Source organism: Bufo bufo, chromosome 7 (genome assembly GCF_905171765.1).
Source record: "Bufo bufo chromosome 7, aBufBuf1.1, whole genome shotgun sequence".
NCBI lineage: Eukaryota > Metazoa > Chordata > Amphibia > Anura > Bufonidae > Bufo > Bufo bufo.
This window is the reverse complement of record NC_053395.1, coordinates 145714126-145739432: the sequence shown is the minus strand read 5'-3', so window position 1 is coordinate 145739432 and position 25307 is coordinate 145714126. Positions and strand designations below refer to the sequence as shown.

Genomic DNA, 25307 nt, shown 5'->3' with positions numbered 1-25307 from the left:
CACAAAGGCCCAGCATGAATACTGTGGTAGTACAATGTGAATGAGGCCAGGCCGTGAGCCACACCTATGCCAGACCATGTGATGGAAGTTACCAGGTGCAACAGAGTGTCCAAACACACTCAAATCTAACAAGACAAAAACACAGAAATGAAGTGGCAATTCTGGAGGAGCTGCTCAGCCCCTGACACTGTGGCGTGTCTTTTATTGGGGGAGCAGCCCCACCGCATGTGGACCGCAATAATCGACTAACCCCAGCAAAATATGCATACAATGGAGGACGTCGACGCGGTCCACATGCACCACAAGAGCAAACTACACAGAATGTAGCAAATAAACATATGAAACACAGAGAGGAAATGCACCAAACAGAAATGCTACTGACTATACTGGGAAGTCATACATGCAGGTATTAAAAGCTGAGACTTTCGCCAATATGTTCCAGTCAGGAAGATATCGGAGCCCATCAATGCACCACGTCACGGTCACTCAGCATGGCAAAGGGTCCTAGCCGCTACTCTAACTATGGTGTGAACATGGTCTGGGGGTGATATAATTCAGCCCACAGCCAAGCCTCCACACAAAGGCCCAGCATGAATACTGTGGTAGTACAATGTGAATGAGGCCAGGCCGTGAGCCACACCTATGCCAGACCATGTGATGGAAGTTACCAGGTGCAACAGAGTGTCCAAACACACTCAAATCTAACAAGACAAAAACACAGAAATGAAGTGGCAATTCTGGAGGAGCTGCTCAGCCCCTGACACTGTGGCGTGTCTTTTATTGGGGGAGCAGCCCCACCGCATGTGGACCGCAATAATCGACTAACCCCAGCAAAATATGCATACAATGGAGGACGTCGACGCGGTCCACATGCACCACAAGAGCAAACTACACAGAATGTAGCAAATAAACATATGAAACACAGAGAGGAAATGCACCAAACAGAAATGCTACTGACTATACTGGGAAGTCATACATGCAGGTATTAAAAGCTGAGACTTTCGCCAATATGTTCCAGTCAGGAAGATATCGGAGCCCATCAATGCACCACGTCACGGTCACTCAGCATGGCAAAGGGTCCTAGCCGCTACTCTAACTATGGTGTGAACATGGTCTGGGGGTGATATAATTCAGCCCACAGCCAAGCCTCCACACAAAGGCCCAGCATGAATACTGTGGTAGTACAATGTGAATGAGGCCAGGCCGTGAGCCACACCTATGCCAGACCATGTGATGGAAGTTACCAGGTGCAACAGAGTGTCCAAACACACTCAAATCTAACAAGACAAAAACACAGAAATGAAGTGGCAATTCTGGAGGAGCTGCTCAGCCCCTGACACTGTGGCGTGTCTTTTATTGGGGGAGCAGCCCCACCGCATGTGGACCGCAATAATCGACTAACCCCAGCAAAATATGCATACAATGGAGGACGTCGACGCGGTCCACATGCACCACAAGAGCAAACTACACAGAATGTAGCAAATAAACATATGAAACACAGAGAGGAAATGCACCAAACAGAAATGCTACTGACTATACTGGGAAGTCATACATGCAGGTATTAAAAGCTGAGACTTTCGCCAATATGTTCCAGTCAGGAAGATATCGGAGCCCATCAATGCACCACGTCACGGTCACTCAGCATGGCAAAGGGTCCTAGCCGCTACTCTAACTATGGTGTGAACATGGTCTGGGGGTGATATAATTCAGCCCACAGCCAAGCCTCCACACAAAGGCCCAGCATGAATACTGTGGTAGTACAATGTGAATGAGGCCAGGCCGTGAGCCACACCTATGCCAGACCATGTGATGGAAGTTACCAGGTGCAACAGAGTGTCCAAACACACTCAAATCTAACAAGACAAAAACACAGAAATGAAGTGGCAATTCTGGAGGAGCTGCTCAGCCCCTGACACTGTGGCGTGTCTTTTATTGGGGGAGCAGCCCCACCGCATGTGGACCGCAATAATCGACTAACCCCAGCAAAATATGCATACAATGGAGGACGTCGACGCGGTCCACATGCACCACAAGAGCAAACTACACAGAATGTAGCAAATAAACATATGAAACACAGAGAGGAAATGCACCAAACAGAAATGCTACTGACTATACTGGGAAGTCATACATGCAGGTATTAAAAGCTGAGACTTTCGCCAATATGTTCCAGTCAGGAAGATATCGGAGCCCATCAATGCACCACGTCACGGTCACTCAGCATGGCAAAGGGTCCTAGCCGCTACTCTAACTATGGTGTGAACATGGTCTGGGGGTGATATAATTCAGCCCACAGCCAAGCCTCCACACAAAGGCCCAGCATGAATACTGTGGTAGTACAATGTGAATGAGGCCAGGCCTCCATTGTATGACGTCCTCCATTGTATGCATATTTTGCTGGGGTTAGTCGATTATTGCGGTCCACATGCGGTGGGGCTGCTCCCCCAATAAAAGACACGCCACAGTGTCAGGGGCTGAGCAGCTCCTCCAGAATTGCCACTTCATTTCTGTGTTTTTGTCTTCTGGAGAACGCATGGGCCCCGGGGACTAGAAGATCCTACCGTGCTGCCTGGCGATCTTGGACTGACTGGTGCCTGGCAGGGAACTTGGATCCCGTATCAGCCCCTGTAACGGAGATCTTGAAATTCCTCACCTCTCTGTTTGAGTCAGGTAAAGCTTACCGAACAATTAATTTGTTCCGTTCTTCCATTTCTGCTTATCATTCAGGCTTTGAGGGTCGCCCGGCTGGGCAACACCCCTTAGTCTGTCGACTTCTTAGGGGTTCCCGTCTTTCACGTCCTCCTCGCCCTCGTTTTTCTTGTACCTGGGACGTTTCCTTGGTTCTTTCCCTTTTTTCTTCCTGGCCCTCTAATGAACAGCTATCCTTGCGGCAATTGTCTGCGAAATTAGTCACTTTGTTTTGTTTGATTTCATGTAAACGGGTTTCCGATGTCAGGGCATTGGATTATGATGCTAGGTCTTTTACGCCAGAGGGTGTTGTTTTTAACATTTCTCGGCGTACCAAGACCAACATTAGATCTGTTTCTTACCCTAGCTTTCCCGAGGTTCCTGCCCTTTGTCCAGTTGCATGCCTTCAGATATATGAGGCCCGCACGTTGCCTCATCGTTCTTCGGCAGCTCCGGAATTGTTTCTGTCATATCGGCGTCCATTTGCTCCAGTCACTTGTGTTACCTTATCCAGATGGGTTAAGTGGGTTATGTCCTTAGCTGGAGTCGATACTTCTGTGTTCACGGCTCATTCCACTAGAGGCGCTGCTTCTACATCGATGGCGGTCGCTGGTGCCCGGTTGGAGGATATTCTTCGTGTGGCTAACTGGTCTCGTGTGTCCACATTTCGTGAGTTTTATTTCCGTCCATCCACTCATGTTTTTTCTTCTGTTATTCAACAACTTTAAACTTGCAATAGGAGCCTCCGTGTCATGTAATAAAATTGCATGATTTTCCTAGTTTATGACGTAAAGTCATGATTTTATTAAGGACACGGAGGCGAGTATTGCCCCACCCATATTATATTAACCCACCCTTATTGTCTATTTTATGGTATTTTATTATTATTATTATTATTATTATTATGATATTCTTGTTATTACTATTATGCTCTATCGTGCATCATTTTTCTTAATATTTATTGATATATATGATTCTGCTTTAGTGCAGTATTGATCTGTTCTTCTTGCTATGCAGTACGTTTGACTTGCATTGATCTTACATTATCTATGTTCTCTTGTCTGTTTTTTCCTTAGGATAATAGCACTGTCGTCCTTGGTGCCTGAGGTCAAGTTTGGCTCTGTTGCCTTGTTTATACAATCATCCCGGTGGGATGCTTTCGGATGGGATTCTTCGTGATTGGATTCGGTCCTGTTGTCATCACGGTTTCTCAGGATGTCGCTTCGTCAAAGAAAGAGGAGGAGTTGTTTGATACCAGGACTCTTATACTGGGTTAGGGGGGGCTTGTTGCCATAGTTACCCTGTGTGGTAAAGGTTTTTTCTCTTTTTTCTGTGCTGCTATGATAAATTTCAGTAAAGAAAGAGAATGCAATACTCGCCTCCGTGTCCTTAATAAAATCATGACTTTACGTCATAAACTAGGAAAATCATGCAATTACACAGCACAATCCGCTACCAGCAAACGATGCTTTTTGATCCTGTTGAAAGATTTGGATTGCCCGATGAATGAGTAATCTGCGGCAGTATTGCACTGCCATAACATCGCTAACGAGGACGCTTGTTAGCGATGATCTGGCAGACTATCTGCCAGTCTAATACACCCTTAAGGCTTTACCACTGTTCAGAGCGAGGTCATAAATCACTTACTAGCTGGCAGCAGCCTCCTCATCGCTCCTCCTCTCTCCATAAACCTTTGTGCATTAGGCAGGAGATGGAGAGACCATTGGAGAAAGCATAATTCTTTAACCCTTTCAAGACCCTGGAATTTTGAGTTTAGCCACAACTTTTTTACTTTTCAGTTCACATAGCCATATGAGGCTTGTTTTTTGCAAGACAAGTTGCGTTTTTTAATGGCACCATTTACTATTGCATACGATGTAATGGGAAGCTGAAAAAAAATCCAAATGGGATAAAATTGGAAAAATAAAACGCAATTCTATGGATTTCATTTTTACAGCATTTACTACGAAGTAAAACTAACCCGTTACCTTCATTCTCAGTGTCAGTACAATTATAGCGTTATTTCACATTTACCGGTATATAGTTTTTCTTGTGTTTTAATACTGAAAAAAAATAAAACTTTGTAAAAAAAAAAAAAATTCTCTTTGCATTGCTACATATTCTGACCCACATACCTTACTTATAGTTATGTCTATGAAGTTATGTGGGAGCTCATTTTTTACGGGAGATCTGTACTTTTTATTGATACCATTTTGGAGTGTGTATGACTTTTTGATCACTTTTTATTACATTTTTTGGGGGAGTTGAAGAGACAAAAAAATGGTGAATCAGCCTTTTTGATTTTTTGTTCAATGTAGGGGATAAATACATTTATATTTTAATAGTACAGGCATTTTGGGACACGGCAGTGCAAATAATCTTTATTTTTTATTATTTATTTTTATTATGGGGAAAGGGGAGTAAATTTTTATATTTTTTTAAATATTTCTAAAAACACTTTTTAAATTTTTACACAAGCAATTGTTAGATCACTTGCGGCATACATATACAAAACAGATTGGGAAGGGGTTAATAAGATATATTACAAAGTTTATTATAGTCAATTGTACTGTGTTTTTACACAAGCAATTGTTTGATCACTTGTCCCACAGACTGCAATGAATTACCATAACCGCTAATGGTAGTCGAGCTCTGTTCCTATGGAGCCCTGCCACCTGCAGTCCTCCATAGGATCTTCTGTTGTGGCAGCCTTGGATCCTTTAGTGGGACCAAGGCTATCACAAAGAACAACCAGTTCTACCGCAGGGTCGGGGAGCTGTTCAGGCCGAGGAGCGCTTTAGATGCTGTAGTCGCAACTGATCACAGTATCTGAGAGGTTATATACCGACACTCTGCATTATCGCCTGTTGCACAAATTAGCCACGGGTGTCTGCTGTGTTAAACAGAGAGGAGCGGGCACCATCTTTAAAGATCCGAATGCCGCCATACATATACGCCACAAATTGGGAAGGGGTTAATAACATATATTACAAAGTTTATTATGGTCACCTGTACTGTTCATTTATGAAAAAGTGTTTATAACTGGAGGTTCCCTTTAAGTGCATTGATAACTACAACTATCAGGCCCTATTCACAAAAGCAAATCTGCTGTTTATTTTTAGTTGCTTAAATCCAGGATTTCTAACACAGACTTGCATGCTAATTTGGAATGAAATTCTCAAGAATAATAAAGATGCAGCAACAATTACTGATTTTTTTCCTGGTATTAATATATTTATTATGCTCCATTCATATCCATTACTGGTGCAGTAACTGCAGATTCTATGTACAGTAGATTAAAGGAGTTATCCCACAAACCGCATTTATTACCTATCTGCCTATTGAGGACCCCCGTTCTCGGAACTGCGCAGGTTGGACCCCCAGCAATCATACATTTAGCACCTATGCTGTGGGTAGGTGATAAATGCAGTTCATGGGATAACCCTTTTAAAGGGGTTGTTCGCCCCCTGCGTACCTTTTGGGCAGACCGCCCCCAGCGTGGCTGGACTTGTGGACATAATCATACGTACCTGATCCCCGTCTCTGGGTTCCAGCTCCTTCGCCAGGGCTGCAGATCTGCAGTGATGTATTCTCCATGCGTCATATGACCCAGTGGCATGGCACATGGGGGGAAACGTCACTACTGCAGCCGGATGTTGATGTGGGGAGACTGGAGATCTGCAGCCGTAGCAGGGGAGCGAAGGAGCTGCAACCCAGTGACAGAGATCAGGTACGTAGGATTCCTTCCACAGGGGGTTCTGCCTAAAAGGCCCCCAGGGGTGATCAGCCCTTTTAATGTGTAAAATCTGGACAAAACCAATAAATTGTAAACACATCCTAAAGATTACGGCTACTTTCACACTAACATTTTTGATGGATCCGGCAGGGTTCAGCAAAATCTCTTCCGTTACTGATAATAAAGCCATCTGCATCCGTTATAAGAACAGAACGGAATGCATTCTGGTGCACTCCGGTCTGTTTAGTTACGTTTTGTCCCTATTGACAATGAATTGGGACAAAACGGAAGTGTATTTTCCCAGTATGGAGAACCTATGACGGATCTCAATACCGGAAAATATTAACGCAAGTGTGAAAGTAGCCTTAGGTGCAAAAATACCTGGTATTGCAATCCTACTTTGGTATACGAAGAAGAAGCACAACCAGTGGCACATGTAATTCGTTATATTAGAGACTACAAGAACAATAACCTGTAACTGTGAAACTAAGAAGCCAGCATAAATAGGAAGCAGTGGCAGAAATGACAACATACTAAGCAGATGCAGAAAGCAGGAAACCAGGACTGGAAAAGCCACACTTTATAATCAAGCATCTCCAAGCAGTAGCACCTATAATGTGAAGGTGACAGTGGTGCAGATCCCTAAGGTGGTGCTTTACAACTGTATTGCATGTGCTTTGGTTGCATGCGACGGTAAATTGTATACAGTCTGAAGTACTGTCATTATCCCTACCTATGCTATTAAGTGCAATCACTTTTTTTTTTTAACACCAAAGAAAACTGCCCCCCCCCCCCTCCCCATTGTGGTTGTGCCTAAATTCTGGCGTAATTTGTGCCAAAATTTGGTGCATTTGTGGCGCAACTCATTTTAGACATATTTATAAATAAAGTAAACCAAAAAGAATAATGCAATGTCTCATCCATCCAGGGGCCATTGCTTCAGGGTAAAGGGGTATGACTTAAGCTACTTTCACACCTGAGTTCGGTGTGGATCCGTCTTGTATCTGCACAGACGGATCCGCACTGATAATGCAAACGCTTGTATCCGTTCAGAACGGATCCGTTTGCATCATTCTTTCAAAAAAAAGTCCAAGTCAAAACGGATCCGTCCTGACTTACACTGAAAGTCAATGGGGGACGGATCCATTTTCAATTGCACCATATTGTGTCAGTGAAAACGGATCCGTCCTCATTGACTTACATTGTAAGTCAGGACGGATCCGTTTGGCTCTGTATCGTCAGGCGGCCATCAAAACTCTCCAAGCAGTGTTTTGGTGTCTGCCTCCAGAGCGGAATACAGGCACAACGGAGCCAAACGGATGCATTCTGAACGGATCCTTATCCTTTCAGAATGCATTGGAGCTGAACTGATCCGTTTTGGGCCGCTTGTGAGAGCCCTGAACCGGATCTCACAGGCGGACCCAGAAACGCCAGTGTGAAAGTAGCCTTAAGATGCACCATTTTGTGCAAAATTTTTTACACGAAATTCTGTTGCAAAGTAAGCCAACCAATAAATGGTGAAAAAATTGATTAACCAGTTTGACAGTTAGAATTTCTAACAGACAGGATTAGTAAATGTGCCCCACTGACAACAAAATGGAGTATTTTATATAAAAACTGATTACAATTTGGGTGATCATTTTGTTTGCATTCCTGATGTAATGCTTTCCTGCTTTTCTGACCTTTCTGAATTTCTCCATCTGCTTATAGGTGTCAGGGTCTAGCTCTTGGGAGACGTCTTTCATCCATAACAGGGCTCCTCTGTATTCGGTCCGTGCCTTTTCCATTTGGTTGATGGTCAGTAAGGTATCCGAGACTGCTCGGTTAGTAAAAGTGGCCATTTCTTGCTGAAGCCGTGAAAGCGGAGCACACAGGCCTAACCTGAAAATGCACAAAATGGAATGCCAAAGATGACATGAGCTTAAAACAATACTCCCATCTCAGCTGTTCATGGCGGAGACCAGAATAACCCTCCTAAGCAGTGGCCAGGGTGGGCGAAGTTACACAAACTGTTTCCGTAACTCGCATAGAAGTGAACTCCTGAGTTACGGAAATAGTGTTACTTGCTGTGGTACATTCACTGCTATGGGAGTTTGCCTGACTGTTTCCATTACTCTGCCAAACACCTGGTTGCTGCCTACAAGGGATATTCCAATTTAAGCCATGAAAGGTTGAGATGAGAATAACCCATTAAAAAAATTGATCTTTTAGAACTGATGAGGCTCGTGTGCTTACTGTAAAGTGTTTTTTTTTACTGATGACCTATTCTCTGGATAAGTCTTCAGCATCAGATCGGTGGAGGTCCGATACCTGGGAAGGCACTGGCGCAGCCTTCTCCCTGCTTATCAAGCACAGAACCATACATTGTATAGAGGCTGTGCTTGGTATCACAGCCCCTATCCTAGCCCCAGTCACTTCAATGGGTCGGAGCTGTGCGTAGGTCATGTGACTGAAGAATGTAATGTCACACGGCCTAGGAAAAGCTGGATAAGGCCGTACTGCTACTGCGAGCACAACTTCCTTCTCAAACAGCTGATAGGTGGGTGTCCCGGGTGGTGGACACCCATCAATCAGATACTGATGACCTCTCCAGAGGAAAAAATACTTGGAAAACTCCTTTAAAAACCCATGTTAGAATACGGTAATCTTTTTTGAACATTAGAGCTTCTTCATTTGGATGGACGTATAAAATACTCATTTTAATATCAGTAACTACATTTTTTTTAATGGATTTCTAAAGTAAGTACACCAGCCTTATCAGGTCTAAAAATCTATTTAATAATGTATTCAGTTTGTGCATTGTGTTACTAGCTAAGTCCTGTACATTGGGTCACTTAGCCTTGTATCTAATACTATCGTGTGTGATACCGTCTGCCAAGTTGCTGTATCTAATCGTATCATGTTTGATACTGTCTGCCGTCTCATGCAACTAATCCTATCCTGTGTGATACTGTCTGCTGAGCTGTGTATCTAATCCTATCCTGTGTAATACTGTCTGCTGAGCTGTGTATCTAATCCTATCATGTTTGATACTGTCTGCTGAGCTTTGTATCTATTTATATCATGTGTGATACTGTCTAATGAGCTGCTGTATCTAATCCAACATTGTATTATACTGTCTGCTGTCTCATGTATCTAATCCTATCATGTGTGATACTATTTGCTTACTGCTCTGTCTAATCCTATCCTGTGTGATACTGTATGCTGAGATGTATATCTCATCATGTCATGTACTGAGCTGTGTATCTAATCCTATTATGTGTGATGTCTTCTTGGTTGCTATATCTAATCATATCACATGTAATACTGTCTCCTGAGCTGTGTATCTAATCCTTTACGTCTGATACTGTCGGCTTAGTTGCTGCATCTCATCCTATCATGTGTGATACTGTCTGCTGAACTGCTGTATCTAACCCTATTCTGTGTGATAATGTCCACTGAGTTTTGTATCTCATCCTGTCATGTATGATACTGTCTGCTGAGTTGTGTAGCTAACACTGTCCTGTGTGATACTGTCTGCTGAGTTGTGTATCTCATCCTGTCATGTATGATACTGTCTGCAGAGTTGTGTAGCTAACACTGTCCTGTGTGATACTGTCTGCAGAGTTGTGTATCTCATCCTGTCATGTGTGATACTGTCTGCTGAACTGTGTATCTAATCCTGTCCTTTGTGATACTGTCTGCTGAGTTGTGTATCTAATACTGTCCTGTGTGATACTGTCCGCTGAGCTTTGTATCTATGTAACACATTTTATTATATTCACCATATACAATCATGAATACAGGACATGTCAGATATAAAAGGTGATAATAACAAAAGAAACAGGCTGCAAGAAAAGGGAAGAGAAGCGCCCATCGGGAGGACCATATGAAAAAGGTATATAGCTTGCTGCATGGCCGTTCGGGTCCCGGACAGGCCGACTGGTGACTTGAAAGCAGTAGATGAATGAAGTGCAGTGATATATTTTCCTTGATCACACCTTTCTTATTAGGGCTCATTCAGGTGGCTGTATGTTGCTTTCCACATCTGATCCACAATTTTGCAGATTAGATGCGGACCCATTCACTTCTATGGGGCCCCAAAAAATGCGGACATCAGTCCGTGTGCTGTCCGCATCTTTTCTCTCATTCCACGGCCCCGCAAAACAAATAAAACATGTCCTATACTTGTCAGTGAAAATCGGGAAGTGGCACCATTGAAGTCTATGGGTCGGCAAAAATGCATAATGCAATACGCAGGTGTCTCTAATAAAGTGGCCATTTAGTCATATATAATAAATAAATAAAATTTGCAAAGTTTAACGTCTAAAGTATTCTGAAAGAAAAAATAAAAGTAATGGCATACCTCTGGCCAGCAGATGAGCACAACGCATTGCCAGTGACTTTCATCATTTTCCCAGCTCTTGTGCTGTTTTGCTGAGCATGTACTTTCAAGTGCAAGCCAAAGTCATTTTCTTCCAGGGACAGGGCTAGGGGAGAGAGTATAAAATATTGTTTTCTGAACTTTCAAGAAACATAAAGGGTAGGTTCACACTAAGGATTTTGTACGCAACAAAACCCTCCGTGTATTCCACGGCAGAGACCGCTGCACTGCGCTGCGGCTTCTGCCATGGGTTTTCATGCAGACCCGCTCTAGGTTTAGCTCCACTGAATGAAGCTAAACCGCCAGCATGCTCCCGCTGTAGCTTTGCAAGAGGTCAGTGCGGTAATCGCGCTAAGAACGGTACTGTACATTCTTGGCGCGGTCATGAAAACCAAAGAGCAAGAAAACCTCACCAAAATTAACAATGGGAGGCGGTTTCAGTGCAGATTCGGCCCGATGCTGAAACCCGCGTCCAGAATCCTCTGTTTGAACCTACCCAAAAGATGACTAGTTACACCCATATGTTAAGTGAGGTCTGCATATGATATACTTCCCTCTGATTACAATATGAACTCATCTATTATAAATACATTGTATTAGTCATATGTAATGTGATTTGTATATACATACCATTGAGAGCTTGATGATATTTTTCAATAATTTTAAGCAGTTCGGATCCTGTTGTTTGAATTGAATGAAATATCTGGAGATTATAGAGAAGATCAGAAATATACAATGCACCATTATTTGGGTTTTATTGTATAGATTCTCATTGCAGTTACAGTAATTCCACAGGAATTAAAGCAAAATGGAGCAATGGAGCTTTTCTATTTTAATAAATTTTTCTAGTAACATCAAGGATTAACAGCAAAACAAACCTCAATATTTATTTCCCTAATTCTGCAGTTTACATATGTGGTTGTAAACCGCTGTATGGACACACGGCAGCGCTAAGAAGGCAGGGAACACCATATAGTTTTTGGAGGGTAGAATGGTTTTTGGGCACCATGTTGCATTTGAGGAGACCCTGAGGTACCCTGACAGTGGAAACCCCTAAAAAGTGACCACATTTTGGAAACGACACCACCCAAGGAATTTTAAGGGGTGCAGTAAGCACTTTGACCCAACAGGGATTTCATAGAATGTATAACTTTTGTTCTGTGAAAATGAAAAATGAAATTTCTATTTTACAAGAAAATGGTGCTTTAAGTCCAAGCTCTCTTTTTCACAAGGGATAACAGGAGAAAATCACTCCACAATTTGCTACCCATTTTCTCCTGAATACAGTAACACCCCATTTGTGGTCGTACACTGCTGTTTGGGGATACACCAGGGCTCAGAAGGGAAGGAGCGACATCTTTCTAACATGGAATTTGCTGAAATGGTTTTTAAGAGCCATAACTTTTTGTGTTGACTTTGCTGTGTGAGGGCTTATTTTTTGCTGAACAAGCTATAGTTTTTATTGGCACGATTTGGGAGTACATCTGGCTTTTTATCTCATTTTTTTGGAAGGTGAGGAGGGCAAAAATAGAAATTCTATCAGCATTTCTTATTTTTAATGAGCTTCACTATTTGGCAGCCAGAAGAGCTGACAATTCACTATAAAGAGAAGCAGGACGGGAAAGATTTACAGATATAATCATGTGTTATATCTAAGGAAGAGAACTTTCTCTGCTCTTTGAGAGCACAAGCATTACATGGTAAACATTGACTACAGGGTAGCTACTTCCACTAGGTGGCACTAGGGAGACAGATCTGTTTCTCTTGGAGAAGAGCTACTGTATTCTCCATGTCACTGGACATGCACACACAGGGGGTCATTTACTATGCTGCAGATAGCGGCGCAATGGTTAGTCTAAAATTGTGGGTGTGGCATTAGAGGGGAAGAGGGTGGGCCGGCAGGCTTGTCTCATTCACCATTTCCTATGCCTGCTTTAGGTGTACAAAATGGTCTAAATGTAACACAGCTCGGAAGCCGTCTTACATTTAGAACTGGCGCTGGATGCGCTGAAGTTATGGAGAGGCCCGTCCCTCTTCATAACTGCGGAGGATCCACCGCCTGTTTAGGGCTTTATTAAGACCGACGTCTAAAAAGCCAGACTTAAGAAAAATGCGCCACAGTTTATAACTTTAGGCCCAAGGCAAAAATCCACCGTGCAAAAAACAGTGGCATATCCGTAGGCTGGTCTGCCTCTGTGAGCAGGGCACTTTTTGTGCTCCCAAAAACGTGCACAAAAAAGACTAGCTATTTTATCCCTTCCCCATTGATTTTAATTAGGGAACGCAGGTAAAATCTGCTTCAAAGAAGTAACATCCGGGAAAAAAAATCTCCAGCACATCTTAAAAATCTTAATCCTTCCCTGCCACATTCTTAAAATCATTGCAGGGTCATTAAAACAGACGCTTACGCTTTTCAAACAACAAGATGTGCGATTGTTGAGCAGAGTTTTAGGAATAAATGTTACTAGGAAAGCTCATTCCCGATAATAGTCCGGTGTAAATGTGCCGCAGATCCCCTGATGAGAGAGCAAAACGCTCATTAATCGGCTGACATGATGTTTTATACAGCACATTAAATCATTGTTTCTGGGCAGCAGTACTATGTGAACAGAGTGCCCAGAAACAATGAATCTGAAGCCATTGCTTGTCCCCATCCGTTTTGGGCTCAGTCCTGTAAGCACTGTGGTCCTACTGACTGACTTATGGAAAACAACGTTACAATTCCTGTACCTCAAGTTTGACATCCAGCTCAGCATCTGACGCAACCACATGTTCATCCTCCTTCTTCCCCGTAACCTTAATTAACACTTGTTTAGTTTCCCAAAACTTCTTCTGCATGCGGCTGACCATCGATCGGTCTTCTCCTGCCCATAGCTGCCCGTTGCTGTACATGGAAAAGCTGCAAGGAATCAGAGAGTGAATTATATTGTCCTCCCCGGGGCATCTCTGTCTGCTTACACCAGACCACTGAACCTTGCATTCACTTCTGTCTTTCTGAAGTAACCTTTATGAATAAATAAAAACCTCATCAAGTAGCAGATTGTGGTCTGAAGCCAATAAATAAAACATTTAAACAGTTTATGGTTTAATGCAATTTGATGAGGGCCACAATAAGCTCTCGGAAAGGTGTATGATAGCAAGCTATAACCTGGTAGATAGACACAAGGAATTATATCTGCTAGGTTTAGAAGAAGAAGAACTTAGGGCTGTGAAACAGGATCTATTATTACAAGCCTCTACAGAGTTACCTGATAAGCTCATGCTATTAACCCCTTAAGGACCAGGCCATATTTCACCTTAAGGACCAGGCCATTTTTTGCGGTGATAACTTTAAAACGCTTTGACTTATCCAGGCCATTCTGAGATTGTTTTTTCGTCACATATTGTACTTCATGACACTGGTAAAATGAAGTCAAAAAAATAAATTTTTATTTATTAAAAAAAATACCAAATTTGCCAAAAATTTGGGAAAATTTGCAAAGTTTCAATTTCTCTACTTCTATAACACATAGTAATACCTACAAAAATAGCTCTTACTTTACATTCCCCATATGTCTACTTCATGTTTGGATCATTTTGGGAATGACATTTTATTTTCGGGGGACGTTACAAGGCTTCTCAGAAATTTTCAAAAACCAACTTTTTAAGGACCAGTTCAGGTCTGAAGTTACTTTGTGAGGCTTACATAATAGAAACCACCCAAAAATGACCCCATTCTAGAATCTACGGTTTTTGGAAGGCAGATTTTGCTGGACTGTTTTTTTTTTACACCATGTCCCATTTGAAGCCCCCCTGATGCACTCCTAGAGTAGAAACTCCATAAAAGTGACCCCATCTAAGAAACTACACCCCTCAAGGTATTCAAAACTGATTTTACAAACGTTGTTAACCCTTTAGGTGTTCCACAAGAATTAATGGAAAATAGAGATACAATTTCAAAATTTCAAATTTTTGGCAGATTTTCCATTTTAATATTTTTTTTCCAGTTACAAAGCAAGGGTTAACAGCCAAACAAAACTCAATATTTATGGCCCTGATTCTGTAGTTTACAGAAACACCCCATATGTGGTCACGGGACCCCCCCTCGCATTTAGCCAAGGTGCCTGCTCAATGATTTGAGCAGGCACCTTGTTCCGATCACTGCCCGCCACGCGGCAGTGATCAGAAATACACAGGACGTACCGGTACTCCCTGTGTCCTGAACAGGTTAAATAGCACAAGAAGTAGACATACATACATACATTACATAGTGGTTGTAGTTTTATGCCATAGGCATTTAAAGACTATGTACACCATTGGAGGCAACCTTTGTTTATGACTGCATTTTACTCATTTTTGGCTTGAAATCATATTTTCAATTGGCCTTTATTAAAAATATTGAGCCGTTCTGTCACAAAGGGTGAATAGTTTTTGTACTTTCCCTTTTGTGCCGGTTATCTAATAACTTTTATCTCTAAACTACTGAGAGGTCATAAGCACTTATTTAAGCCACATTAATATCAGTAAGATAAGAACTGAGCTATAAGTGTTTATAAGGTCAGAGAGCAGAGATAAGGAGTTTGTCTGCTCCTCGGATGACGGAAAATACAGAAAATCCACAGGCAGCTAGTAGAGCATGTCAGCTCTGTACAGAAAAAAGGATGCCATATTGTTAATAAAGACCAATTTAAAAAAATGATCTTTAGCTCAAAATTAGTGCAATGCAATAATATCTAAAATGCCCCCAAAGGCGTGCATAGCCTTTAAACATGAGCCTGCTCTAAAGCATGTACATAGCAAGCTGTGTAGGTCATCAACAGGTAAAGGCCCATTTACACAAGCCATCCATCAGGGCAATTATTGGGAAGGAGCATTGCTAGTGACAGTGTGAGCGGAGCCTCCAGGTGTAATAGCAACGCCCCCGTTGCTCCTAGAGGCTCATTGCCATACATTAGAACATCATATTTCTCAGCAATGTGGACACATATGAACATGGGACCAACACAGATGTCTTCAGCTGCCAAGCGCACATGAAACAGGTCAGCCAGTGTCATAGGTACAAATCTGCTGACAGATGTCCTATAGCAGTGATGGCGAACCTTTTAGAGACCGAGTGCCCAAACTGCAATCCAAAACCCACTTATTTATTGCAAAGTGCCGACACGGTAATTAACCCTGAATACTACAGTCATTTAGCTATAATACCCTGCCTACATTCAGTGCGCTGCCTGCGCTGTTCATACTGCGCCCTGCGCTGATGAATGGCAGGAAAAGTCTAAGCCATATTGGTACACCACAGACTTATTCCAGGATGTGGGTGCCCACAGGGAGGGCTATGAGTGCCACCTCTGGCACCCGTGCCATAGATTCGCCACCACTGTCCTATAGGAACAAGATGTTCTATGCGCTGCACGTGTAAAGAGAAACACCATCCAACTGATAAGTAGGTTACATAAGTAGGTTACATTTCCATTTACCACTATCATGGCCGGACTACATGGTGGCAGAAGGCGCTGTTTTTCTATAAACTGCCAATGCACCAAGACATTTTCTTCCCCAATCCATCCATACGGAGCTAACAATACAGATTATAGGGGAAAAAAAGATAAAAAAAACTTTAAAAAAGTCAAATATACCTTATACATGCATACCTTATTATAGTTCTTTATTAAGTCCACAGCAATCCAAGTCTTGCTACACGGGATGTGACAACTTATATTTTTCTTGACATGACCTTTGTTCTTTGCTGGTCCTTGAATTATTATTGCTGTACAGACCTTAAAAAGCTGAAGACATGAAAAAATAATAACTGCTACTATTAGATTAAAGTTCAATCATTACTCCTATATAATACATTACAATCCAGATACCTAACTCAAGTGAAGCCTATGTGTATTAGGAAATTGCACTACGAGCAGTGCCATAATAATGGCTTCCTTTACAAGCAGGGGCAATCTGTGTAGTACAGAAGAGAACTCAATGTGCCTGTGTGACCACTGATAGTGAGGGGGAATGGTAGGCTTGGGACCCCCATTCTAGTATACTGCCCATGGCCCATACTGTACTTCCGTGTGTTCTTGTGATTTTATACAGGTTTTTTGTCACGCATTCATTGGTAATCTTAGATAAGCAAAGCCCGCTATATTACAGAAGTATTCTCCCCCCGGAGCGCTGAAGCGCGCAGGCACCATGTGGCAGCACAAAGGCCCCGAACATCAAGACCAGCGCAGCAGTCTTGGCATAACCTGCGCTGCCGGAGGAGCCATGTCATTTATGACGGGGTTCAGGACTCATCATAAATTAACATGGCTCCTCTGCCCCACACCCAAACATTTTTGCAGAGGGTGGCGTAAAATGCCAATATCGACAAGAAAAGTTGCAGTGGCATTGAACCTTGTAAATTGTAAGCCCGGCAGATTTGTGACTTTTCTATCCCAAAAACAGGCGTAGGGGGATTATGAATTCCACCCAAAGTGTCTACAGCTTCATAAGACAGGATGTGATGTGCCATCATGCAGGGTCCCACACATGTCGCATGGCTTTGTGCTTGGACTCTGGGCTATTCCCAGATGTAGTAGAAATCTTAAAGGGGTTGTCCGGGTTCAGAGCTGAACCCGGACATACCCAGAATTTCACCCAGGCAGCCCCCCTGACAAGAGCATCGGAGCAGTTTGCGCAGGAAAAGGAATTTTGTGGAGTTCTGGTGACATACCGGGCTCTCCTTCGGGCTGCCAGGCAGAAGCTTCCGCCCAGCAGTGAGCCCGGTGACATCACCGGTAGTGATGGGTAGGCTTTAGAGCTGCTAAAGCCCGCCCATCAGAGCCGGTGACGTCACCGAACACACTGCTGGGCGGAAGCTTCTGCCCAGCAGTGTGTTATTGTAATTAAAAGAGCCCTTGCCCTGTGTGATCCTGCGCAGGGCAAGGGAGCGCATCGGAGCATGAACTCAAGTCAGGGGGGCTGACTGGGTGAAATTATGGGTACGTCCAGGTTCAGCTCTGAACCCGGACAACCCCTTTAAGGACTTTTCAACTGACAATCCACAAAGGAATACAGCAGCAGCAAATGGATAAGATTTCAACAAATCTCAGCCACATGCAGTGCACAGAAAATAATCTGTGGTGGGGCTTTTTCAATATGCAACAGGTCAATTTCTGCGGCAGATTTCAGTTCAGAGTCCACCCCTAATTAGTTCAAGTATAAAACCTCATTCACACATCAGTGCTTCGGTCGGTCAGATGCAGATCTTTCCCTTATGTCTGTGGAGGCTCCAGTCCTGGTTTTGGCTCACAATCACTGACCAAAACACTGAAGTGTAAATGAGGCTTAAAGGGACACTGACAGGCCAAATCAGCATATATAGTTAGATATATGACATTACAGGTCTTATACAGTCTTTTAAAAGCATATAAGTATCCCCCCTGTCCACCTTATAAAGAGCGAAATATAAAGTTTTATAACCTGCTTCTTCGGTCAGCAATCTGCCCAAGTGCCGGCGTTTCATGTGAAAATGCGCCCAGCCAGCCTTCCCAACTGTCGTTCTTAAGCCCCGCCCAGCTCATCATTATTCACTTCGCTGGGCGGCGGCTAGAACTCTCCCCAGTCCCGATCCTGCGCAATTCAATCCTCCGGGCATCGTTCATGCCCAATCTTCTGCGCCTGCGCCCCGCCGTGCCGTTAGATCGCGCCTGCGTACACACACCAGCCTGCGTCTTCGAGGCAGCTGCCTCGAAGACGCAGGCTGGTGTGTGTACGCAGGCGCGATCTAACGGCACGGCGGGGCGCAGGCGCAGAAGATTGGGCATGAACGATGCCTGGAGGATTGAATTGCGCAGGCGCAGGATCGGGACTGGGGAGAGTTCTAGCCGCCGCCCAGCGAAGTGAATAATGATGAGCTGGGCGGGGCTTAAGAACGACAGTTGGGAAGGCTGGCTGGGCGCATTTTCACATGAAACGCCGCCCCTTGGGCAGATTGCTGACCGAAGAAGCAGGTTATAAAACTTTATATTTCGCTCTTTATAAGGTGGACAGGGGGGATACTTATATGCTTTCAAAAGACTGTATAAGACCTGTAATGTCATATATCTAACTATATATGCTGTTTTGGCCTGTCAGTGTCCCTTTAAGCCTCATCAGCTTTGTGTTGTCCGGTTTTGAGATCCGGCACAGGCTCTCAAAACTAGGGATCGACCGATTATCGGAAGTACCGATTTTATCGGCCGATATTCAGGATTTTGTACATTATGGGTATTGGCATCTAACCTTGCCGATATACCGATAATGCGTATAAAGCGAATACTAGTAAGCGTTTCCATTATGTAAGCGCACGCTAGTAGGCATCGGGTGCCGGGAGCGGGGAAGAAGCGCATCAAGCTCTTCCGATACTCACCCTCCCTGATCTTCTTTGATGGGGCCCGCGCTGCACTGTCCTGACCCCGTACAGCGGGCCGGAGAACACAGGGGAGCGAGACGCCGGACCCGGAGGTGAAGAGGAGCCGCGGCGCAGGAGAGGTGAGGAGTTTTTTATTTCATTCATCTGAGGTCTGATAGGGGTTAATAAAGTCAGTGAGGAGGGGGGGATGGGGTGTTAATCAGCATTTGGCACTAGCATATTATAAATGTAAATTATAAATTGACTACCAACTAAGGGCTTTATTAATTTTTAATTTACATTTATAATATACTAGTGCCAAATGCAAATTTCCACCACCTTAGTGACTACCAACTAATATAATATATATTATGAGATATAAAATATCGGTATAAATTATCGGCTATTGGCCCTTAAAGTTCACAAATTATCGATATCGGCTCTAAAAAAATCAATATCGGTCGATCCCTACTCAAAACCGCAGCACAACGCTTCAGTTTTGTCCCCGTTCATTGTCAATCGGGACAGAACTGAACAAACCGGAAGGAAGTGCTCCAGAATGCATTCCCATGCCAGACACAACACCGCTGCACGCGCTTTCTTCATTTTCAATATAATACAATATAATATGTTCTGAACGGATGCAGTCAGTTGTATTATTCAAACGGATGCGTTTTTCTGTCATTTGCTGTGGGAAATATGGCAAGAAGCGGCCGGACTGCTGCAATGACCAGTATTTGTCCGGCTGCTCCTCAGCATATTTGTCGGGTAGCAGCCGGATCTCGGCCGTTCCCCATTATAGTGAATGGGGCTGGACGGGATCTTGGCGAAGAGAATCCTTTGTGCACGCGCCAAGGAGAGGAAAAGTTCTGACCCCGTCCACAGCAGAAGTGATCTCCTGTCCATAGCCCAGGCCAGAAACCTGGTAAGGCCTCATGCACACGACGGTATTTTTTCACGGTCCGCAAATCGGGGATCCGTAGGTCCGTGATCTGTGACCGTTTTTTCGTCCGTGGGTCTTCCTTGATTTTTGGAGGATCCACGGACATGAAAAAAAAGTCGTTTTGGTGTCCCCCTGGCCATGCGGAGCCAAACTGATCCGTCCTGATTTACAATGCAAGTCAATGGGGACGGATCCGTTTGACGTTGACACAATATGGTGCAATTGCAAACGGATCCGTCCCGCATTGACTTTCAATGTAAAGTCAGGAGTCCCTATTAATATACCATTGGAACGGAGTTTTCTCCAATCCGATGGTATATTTTAACTTGAAGCGTCCCCATCACCATGGGAACGCCTCTATGTTAGAATATACCATCGGATTTGAGTTAGATCGTGAAACTCAGATCCGACAGTATATTGTAACACAGAGGCGTTGCCTATATATTGTAACACAGAGGCATTGCCTATAGCACAGACCTGTCACTTACCAGTAGGAGGAGCGCCGGCCGGTCACAGACATCACAGCTCGCAGGTAAGTATAATGCTTCTAAAAATTGCTAAGTAACCATGGCAACAAGGACTGCAGTAGCGTCCTGGTTGCCATGGTTACCGATCGGAGCCCCAGCGATTAAACTGGGACTCCCATCGGAACTCTCCACTGCCACCAATGATGGGGGAACGTGATTTTAACTGGGGGGGGGGGAGATGTGAGGCCGCACTGGCCACCAATGATGGGGGATTCGGAACGTGATTTTAACTAGGGGGGGGGAGAGGTGAGGCCGCACTGGCCACCAATGATGGGGGATTTGAAACGTGATTTTAACTAGGGGGGGGGGAGAGGTGAGGCCGCACTGGCCACCAATGATGGGGGATTTGAAACGTGATTTTAACTAGGGGGGGGGGAGAGGTGAGGCCGCACTGGCCACCAATGATGGGGGATTTGAAACGTGATTTTAACTGGGGGGGGAGAGGGGAGGCCGCACTGGCCACCAATGAATATAATATTGGGGAGGGAGGGGGTCTGCCCCCTCCTGCCTGGCAGCACCTGATCTCTTACAGGGGGCTATGATATGCACAATTAACCCTTAAGGTGCGGCACCTGAGGGGTTAATTGTGCGGATCACAGCCCCCTGTAAGAGATCGGGTGCTGCCAGGCAGCAGGGGGCAGTCATGTACACAGTTCTCAGCATAGTCTAACTTGAAGCGTCCCCATCATTATATCATTATGGGAACGCCTCTGTGTTAGAATATGCTGTCGGATATGAGTTTTCACAAAGTGAAAACTCATATCTGAAAAAGCTTTTATGCGATCCGTCTGTGTGAAAGTTGCCAACGGATCACGGACGCGGATGCCAATCTTGTGTGCATCCGTGTTTTTTTTTTCACGGACACATTGACTTGAATGGGTCCGTGAACCGTTGTCCGTCAAAAAATAAGACAGGTCATATTTTTTGGACGGACAGGAAACACGGATCACGGCCGCGGATAAACAACATTGCATTTTCCGAGTTTTCAACGGACCCATTTAAAGTCAACGGGTCCGCAGAAAATCACGGAAAACGGAACAACGGCCACGGATGCACACAACGGTCGTGTGCATGAGGCCTAAGGCTGGTTTCACACGGGCGTTGCGGATTGGGGCCGGATGCGTTCAGAGTGCGTTCAGTCAGTTTTGTCTGCGGTTGCGTTTAGTTGTTCAGTTTTTTCCGCGCGGGTGCAATGCGTTTTGATGCGTTTTTCACGCGAGTTATAAAAAACTGAATGTTTACAAACAACATCTCTTAGCAACCATCAGTGAAAAACGCATCGCACCCGCACTTGCTTCCGGATACAATGCGTTTTTCACGCAGCACCATTCGCTAAGGCCCCTTTCACACGAGCGAGTTTTCCGCGCGGATGCATTGCGGGAGGTGAACGCATTGCATCCGCACGGAATCCTGACCCATTCATTTCTATGGGGCTGTTCACATGAGCGGTGATTTTCACGCATCACTTGTGCGTTGCGTGAAAATCGCAGCATGCTCCTCTTTGTGCGTTTTTCACGTAACGCAAGCCCCATAGAAATGAATGGGGTTGCGTGAAAATCGCAAGCATCCGCAAGCAAGTGCGGATGCGGTGCGATTTTCACGCATGGTTGCTAGGTGACAGTCTATTCACTGTATTATTTTCCCTTATAACATGGTTATAAGGGAAAATAATAGCATTCTGAATACAGAATGCATAGTAAGTGATCAATTGTTCCCGGTCTCTTCTTTACTTCTTAAAAGATGAACTACCGGCTAGGACCTGTGGTGACGTCCATCACCACGGTGATGGACCATGTGATTGGAGCATGTGATCTGACGTCACCAAAGGTCCTTTAGCCGACAGCTCATCATTAAAAGAAGTAAAGAAGAGACCGGGAACTACGCGAACAAGAGGATCGTCTCCTAGCAACCGTGCGTGAAAATCGCACCGCATCCGCACTTGCTTGCGGATGCTTGCGATTTTCACGCAACCCCATTCATTTCTATGGGGCCTGCGTTACGTGAAAAACGCACAAAGAGGAACATGCTGCGATTTTCACGCATTGCAAAAGTGATGCGTGAAAATCACCGCTCGTGTGCACAGCCCCATAGAAATGGATGGGTCGGTATTCAGTGTGGGTGCAATGCGTTCACCTCCCGCATCGCATCTGCGCGGAATACTCGCCCGTGTGAAAGGGGCCTAAAGGACGTGACATCAGTGAAAGAAGAATTTTCAGAAAAGGGGCGCCACATGAAAGTCCTAAGAGGCTGATCCAACATTTAGTACATTAGAAAGTTTCTCCTACAAATGTGTTATGAGTAATTAGGCTGGGACTGCAGGATGCGCTGGGTACCAGGAAACCCCTTTAGGCCTCATGCACATGACCATATGTATCTTGCAGTCTGCAAAATACAGATCTGCAAAATACAGATACCCTCTGTATGCTATCCACATATTTTCATGGACCTATTGACTTCAATGGGTCAGTGGACGGTATTCGGAGGACAAGAACAGGACATGTTCTATAATCTGCAGAATGGACATATGGATGCAGACAGCACCGATCCATGTGACGCATAGGAAGGTTTTGGGTACAAATGTAAAGTGACCTTCTAACTGGAGGGGCGCACCCTTCAAACCCACTGATACAAAGTGCGGCAATGCAGATATAATCCCTTCTTCTCCATTAGGGAGATGTTTAACCATTGCTTGACTGCAGCAATAGCCCTCTAGCTTTTGGCGATTTCATCCTGGGTAGAGATATTCCAATCTTATTGTATATATTTTACCTTTTTTTACTTTTTAGACCTAGGGGTAGGGATCTAATTAATAATGGCAGCACATCATCACAGGGTGGTATTGGGAACCTGATGAGGACACTATGAGGATGATACTGGGGAACACTGGCAATCACTGGTCTGGGCTGATGCATCCAGTGCTCTGTTCCTCTGGTAATAGAGATGACTGCGCTGGGGGAAGGGAAGCCTTCCTCCATCACCACCAGCCTGCATCTCTCATCAGCAGTTGCCATGACAACCTTGCCGTGTACCAACCCTGGAAATGGCAACGCATCGCCAGCAATGAAAGGTTTACAGTAAAAGACGACGAGAGGGACCTTACCGGAGGAGTCTGCAGGCGGGAGTCTCCGGTCCTCCGAGAAGACACACTGTCCAAGAGCAGGCAAGCGGGATGAAGGAGAGCGCAGGGAAACCCAGTGCGCATGCGCCACCAGTCCCGCCCGGCCACCGTCCAGTAACAGGAAGTGTCTGAACTGTAGTCCATAGCAACCAGAATGGGGCCCGCAGCGAGAACGGTTGTGTCTAAACTCCAGACACCAAACAGACCTGGTCCTTTTGCAGTATGGGAAATGGCCAGGTCTCTAAGAGCTGTCTAAACTCCAGACACGGTACGGACCTCTTAGCCCCCTAGTGGACGGGTCCGGAACAGAGCTAGTGTTTAGCCAGCTCACAGTGATTTGGCTAAACTCCATACACGGTACGGACCTCTCAGCCCCCTGGTGGTCAGGTCCGGAACTATGATGGTTTTAGCAGATTCAAAGTGAATTGACTAAACTCCATACTCCGTAAGGACCTTCTTAACCCTTTGTGGTATGTGATCCATTACAATTAATTTTGCCAAATAAAGTTGAACAGATGAGTGGTAGAAAATCTCTTTTTTATTTTTAATCCTTATAAGGCCTCCTGCAGAAGACCGGATGGTTTTGCGGTCCGTTTTAAAGGATCCGTTTTTACACTTTTTTTGTTTCAGTACTGTCTCAGTTTCCGTTCCATTTTTTCGTTTGGTTTGCGTTTTTTGAGCAACTTAAACAAGGCATATACAGTAATTACATTCTAAAATTCGGCTGGGCATAACATTTTTAATAGACTGTTCCACAAAAAATTGAACAAATACGGAAAACATACAGATGCATTCTGTATCCGTTCATTTCACAGCCCCATTGACTTGAATGGAGCCACGGGACATGATTTGCGGGCAATAATATGACCTGTTCTATCTTTGAACTGAAAAACGGAAACTGAATGCATACGGAGTACATTCCGTTTTGTTGCGGACCCATTGAAATGAATGGTTCCATATATGGGATTGAAAAAGCGTTCTGCCAAACGGAAACAAAAAACGTTTGTGTGCAGGAGGCATAACTGTTTAATATCACCATAAAACATGAATCCGTATCATGGACGCACTTCACCCCGAGTCCTGTGAGAACAGGGTGGGAGCTCAGATGATGCTGCAGAGGAGCCTCTAATCACGGAGAAATGTCCGCCGTCCAGTGTCCGAGAAAACTAAAGTATCGGCTCAAATTTTCTATTCATCAAGAGTTATCTGTGAAATGTTCCCATCAAAGTATACATTCAGATCGCAAGACTCTGGCGGTAACCTGTGATCTCACCGTCATCATGGTCAAAGGAAAGATCAGCATGTGGCCCCATCATTTTTCCTGCTGGTGAGGTCCTCTTCAGGTATGGAGTTTATCCTGCTCACAGTGAACTGTCTATTCCCCATACACCAGACGGACCTTTTCTATGTGTTATGTACAGAGAAGTTCTCCAGCTGGTGGGGTCCTCTTCAGGTATGGAGTGTAGCCTGCTCACAGTGTACTGTCTATTTCCCATACACCAGACGGACCTTTACTATGTGTTATGTACAGAGAAGTTCTCCAGCTGGTGGGGTCCTCTTCAGGTATGGAGTGTAGCCTGCTCAC

General features: G+C 44.4%; 1 protein-coding gene across 2 annotated transcripts in view; it reads right to left on the bottom strand.

The window, feature by feature from the left end:
* Positions 1–23773, bottom strand: part of ICA1L (islet cell autoantigen 1 like) — a 93558-nt gene extending 69785 nt beyond the window's left edge. For both annotated transcript variants that reach the window (XM_040441257.1, XM_040441258.1), the window contains exons 1-6: positions 23705–23773; positions 16415–16549; positions 13515–13683; positions 11415–11487; positions 10767–10890; positions 8104–8302 (exon numbers count right to left, since the gene is read on the bottom strand). In XM_040441257.1, coding sequence (XP_040297191.1) covers positions 8104–8302; positions 10767–10890; positions 11415–11487; positions 13515–13676 — 558 coding nt within the window. In that variant the 5' untranslated portion in view covers positions 13677–13683; positions 16415–16549; positions 23705–23773. The remainder of the gene's footprint in view (positions 1–8103; positions 8303–10766; positions 10891–11414; positions 11488–13514; positions 13684–16414; positions 16550–23704) is intronic.
* Positions 23774–25307: the final 1534 nt, after the last annotated feature.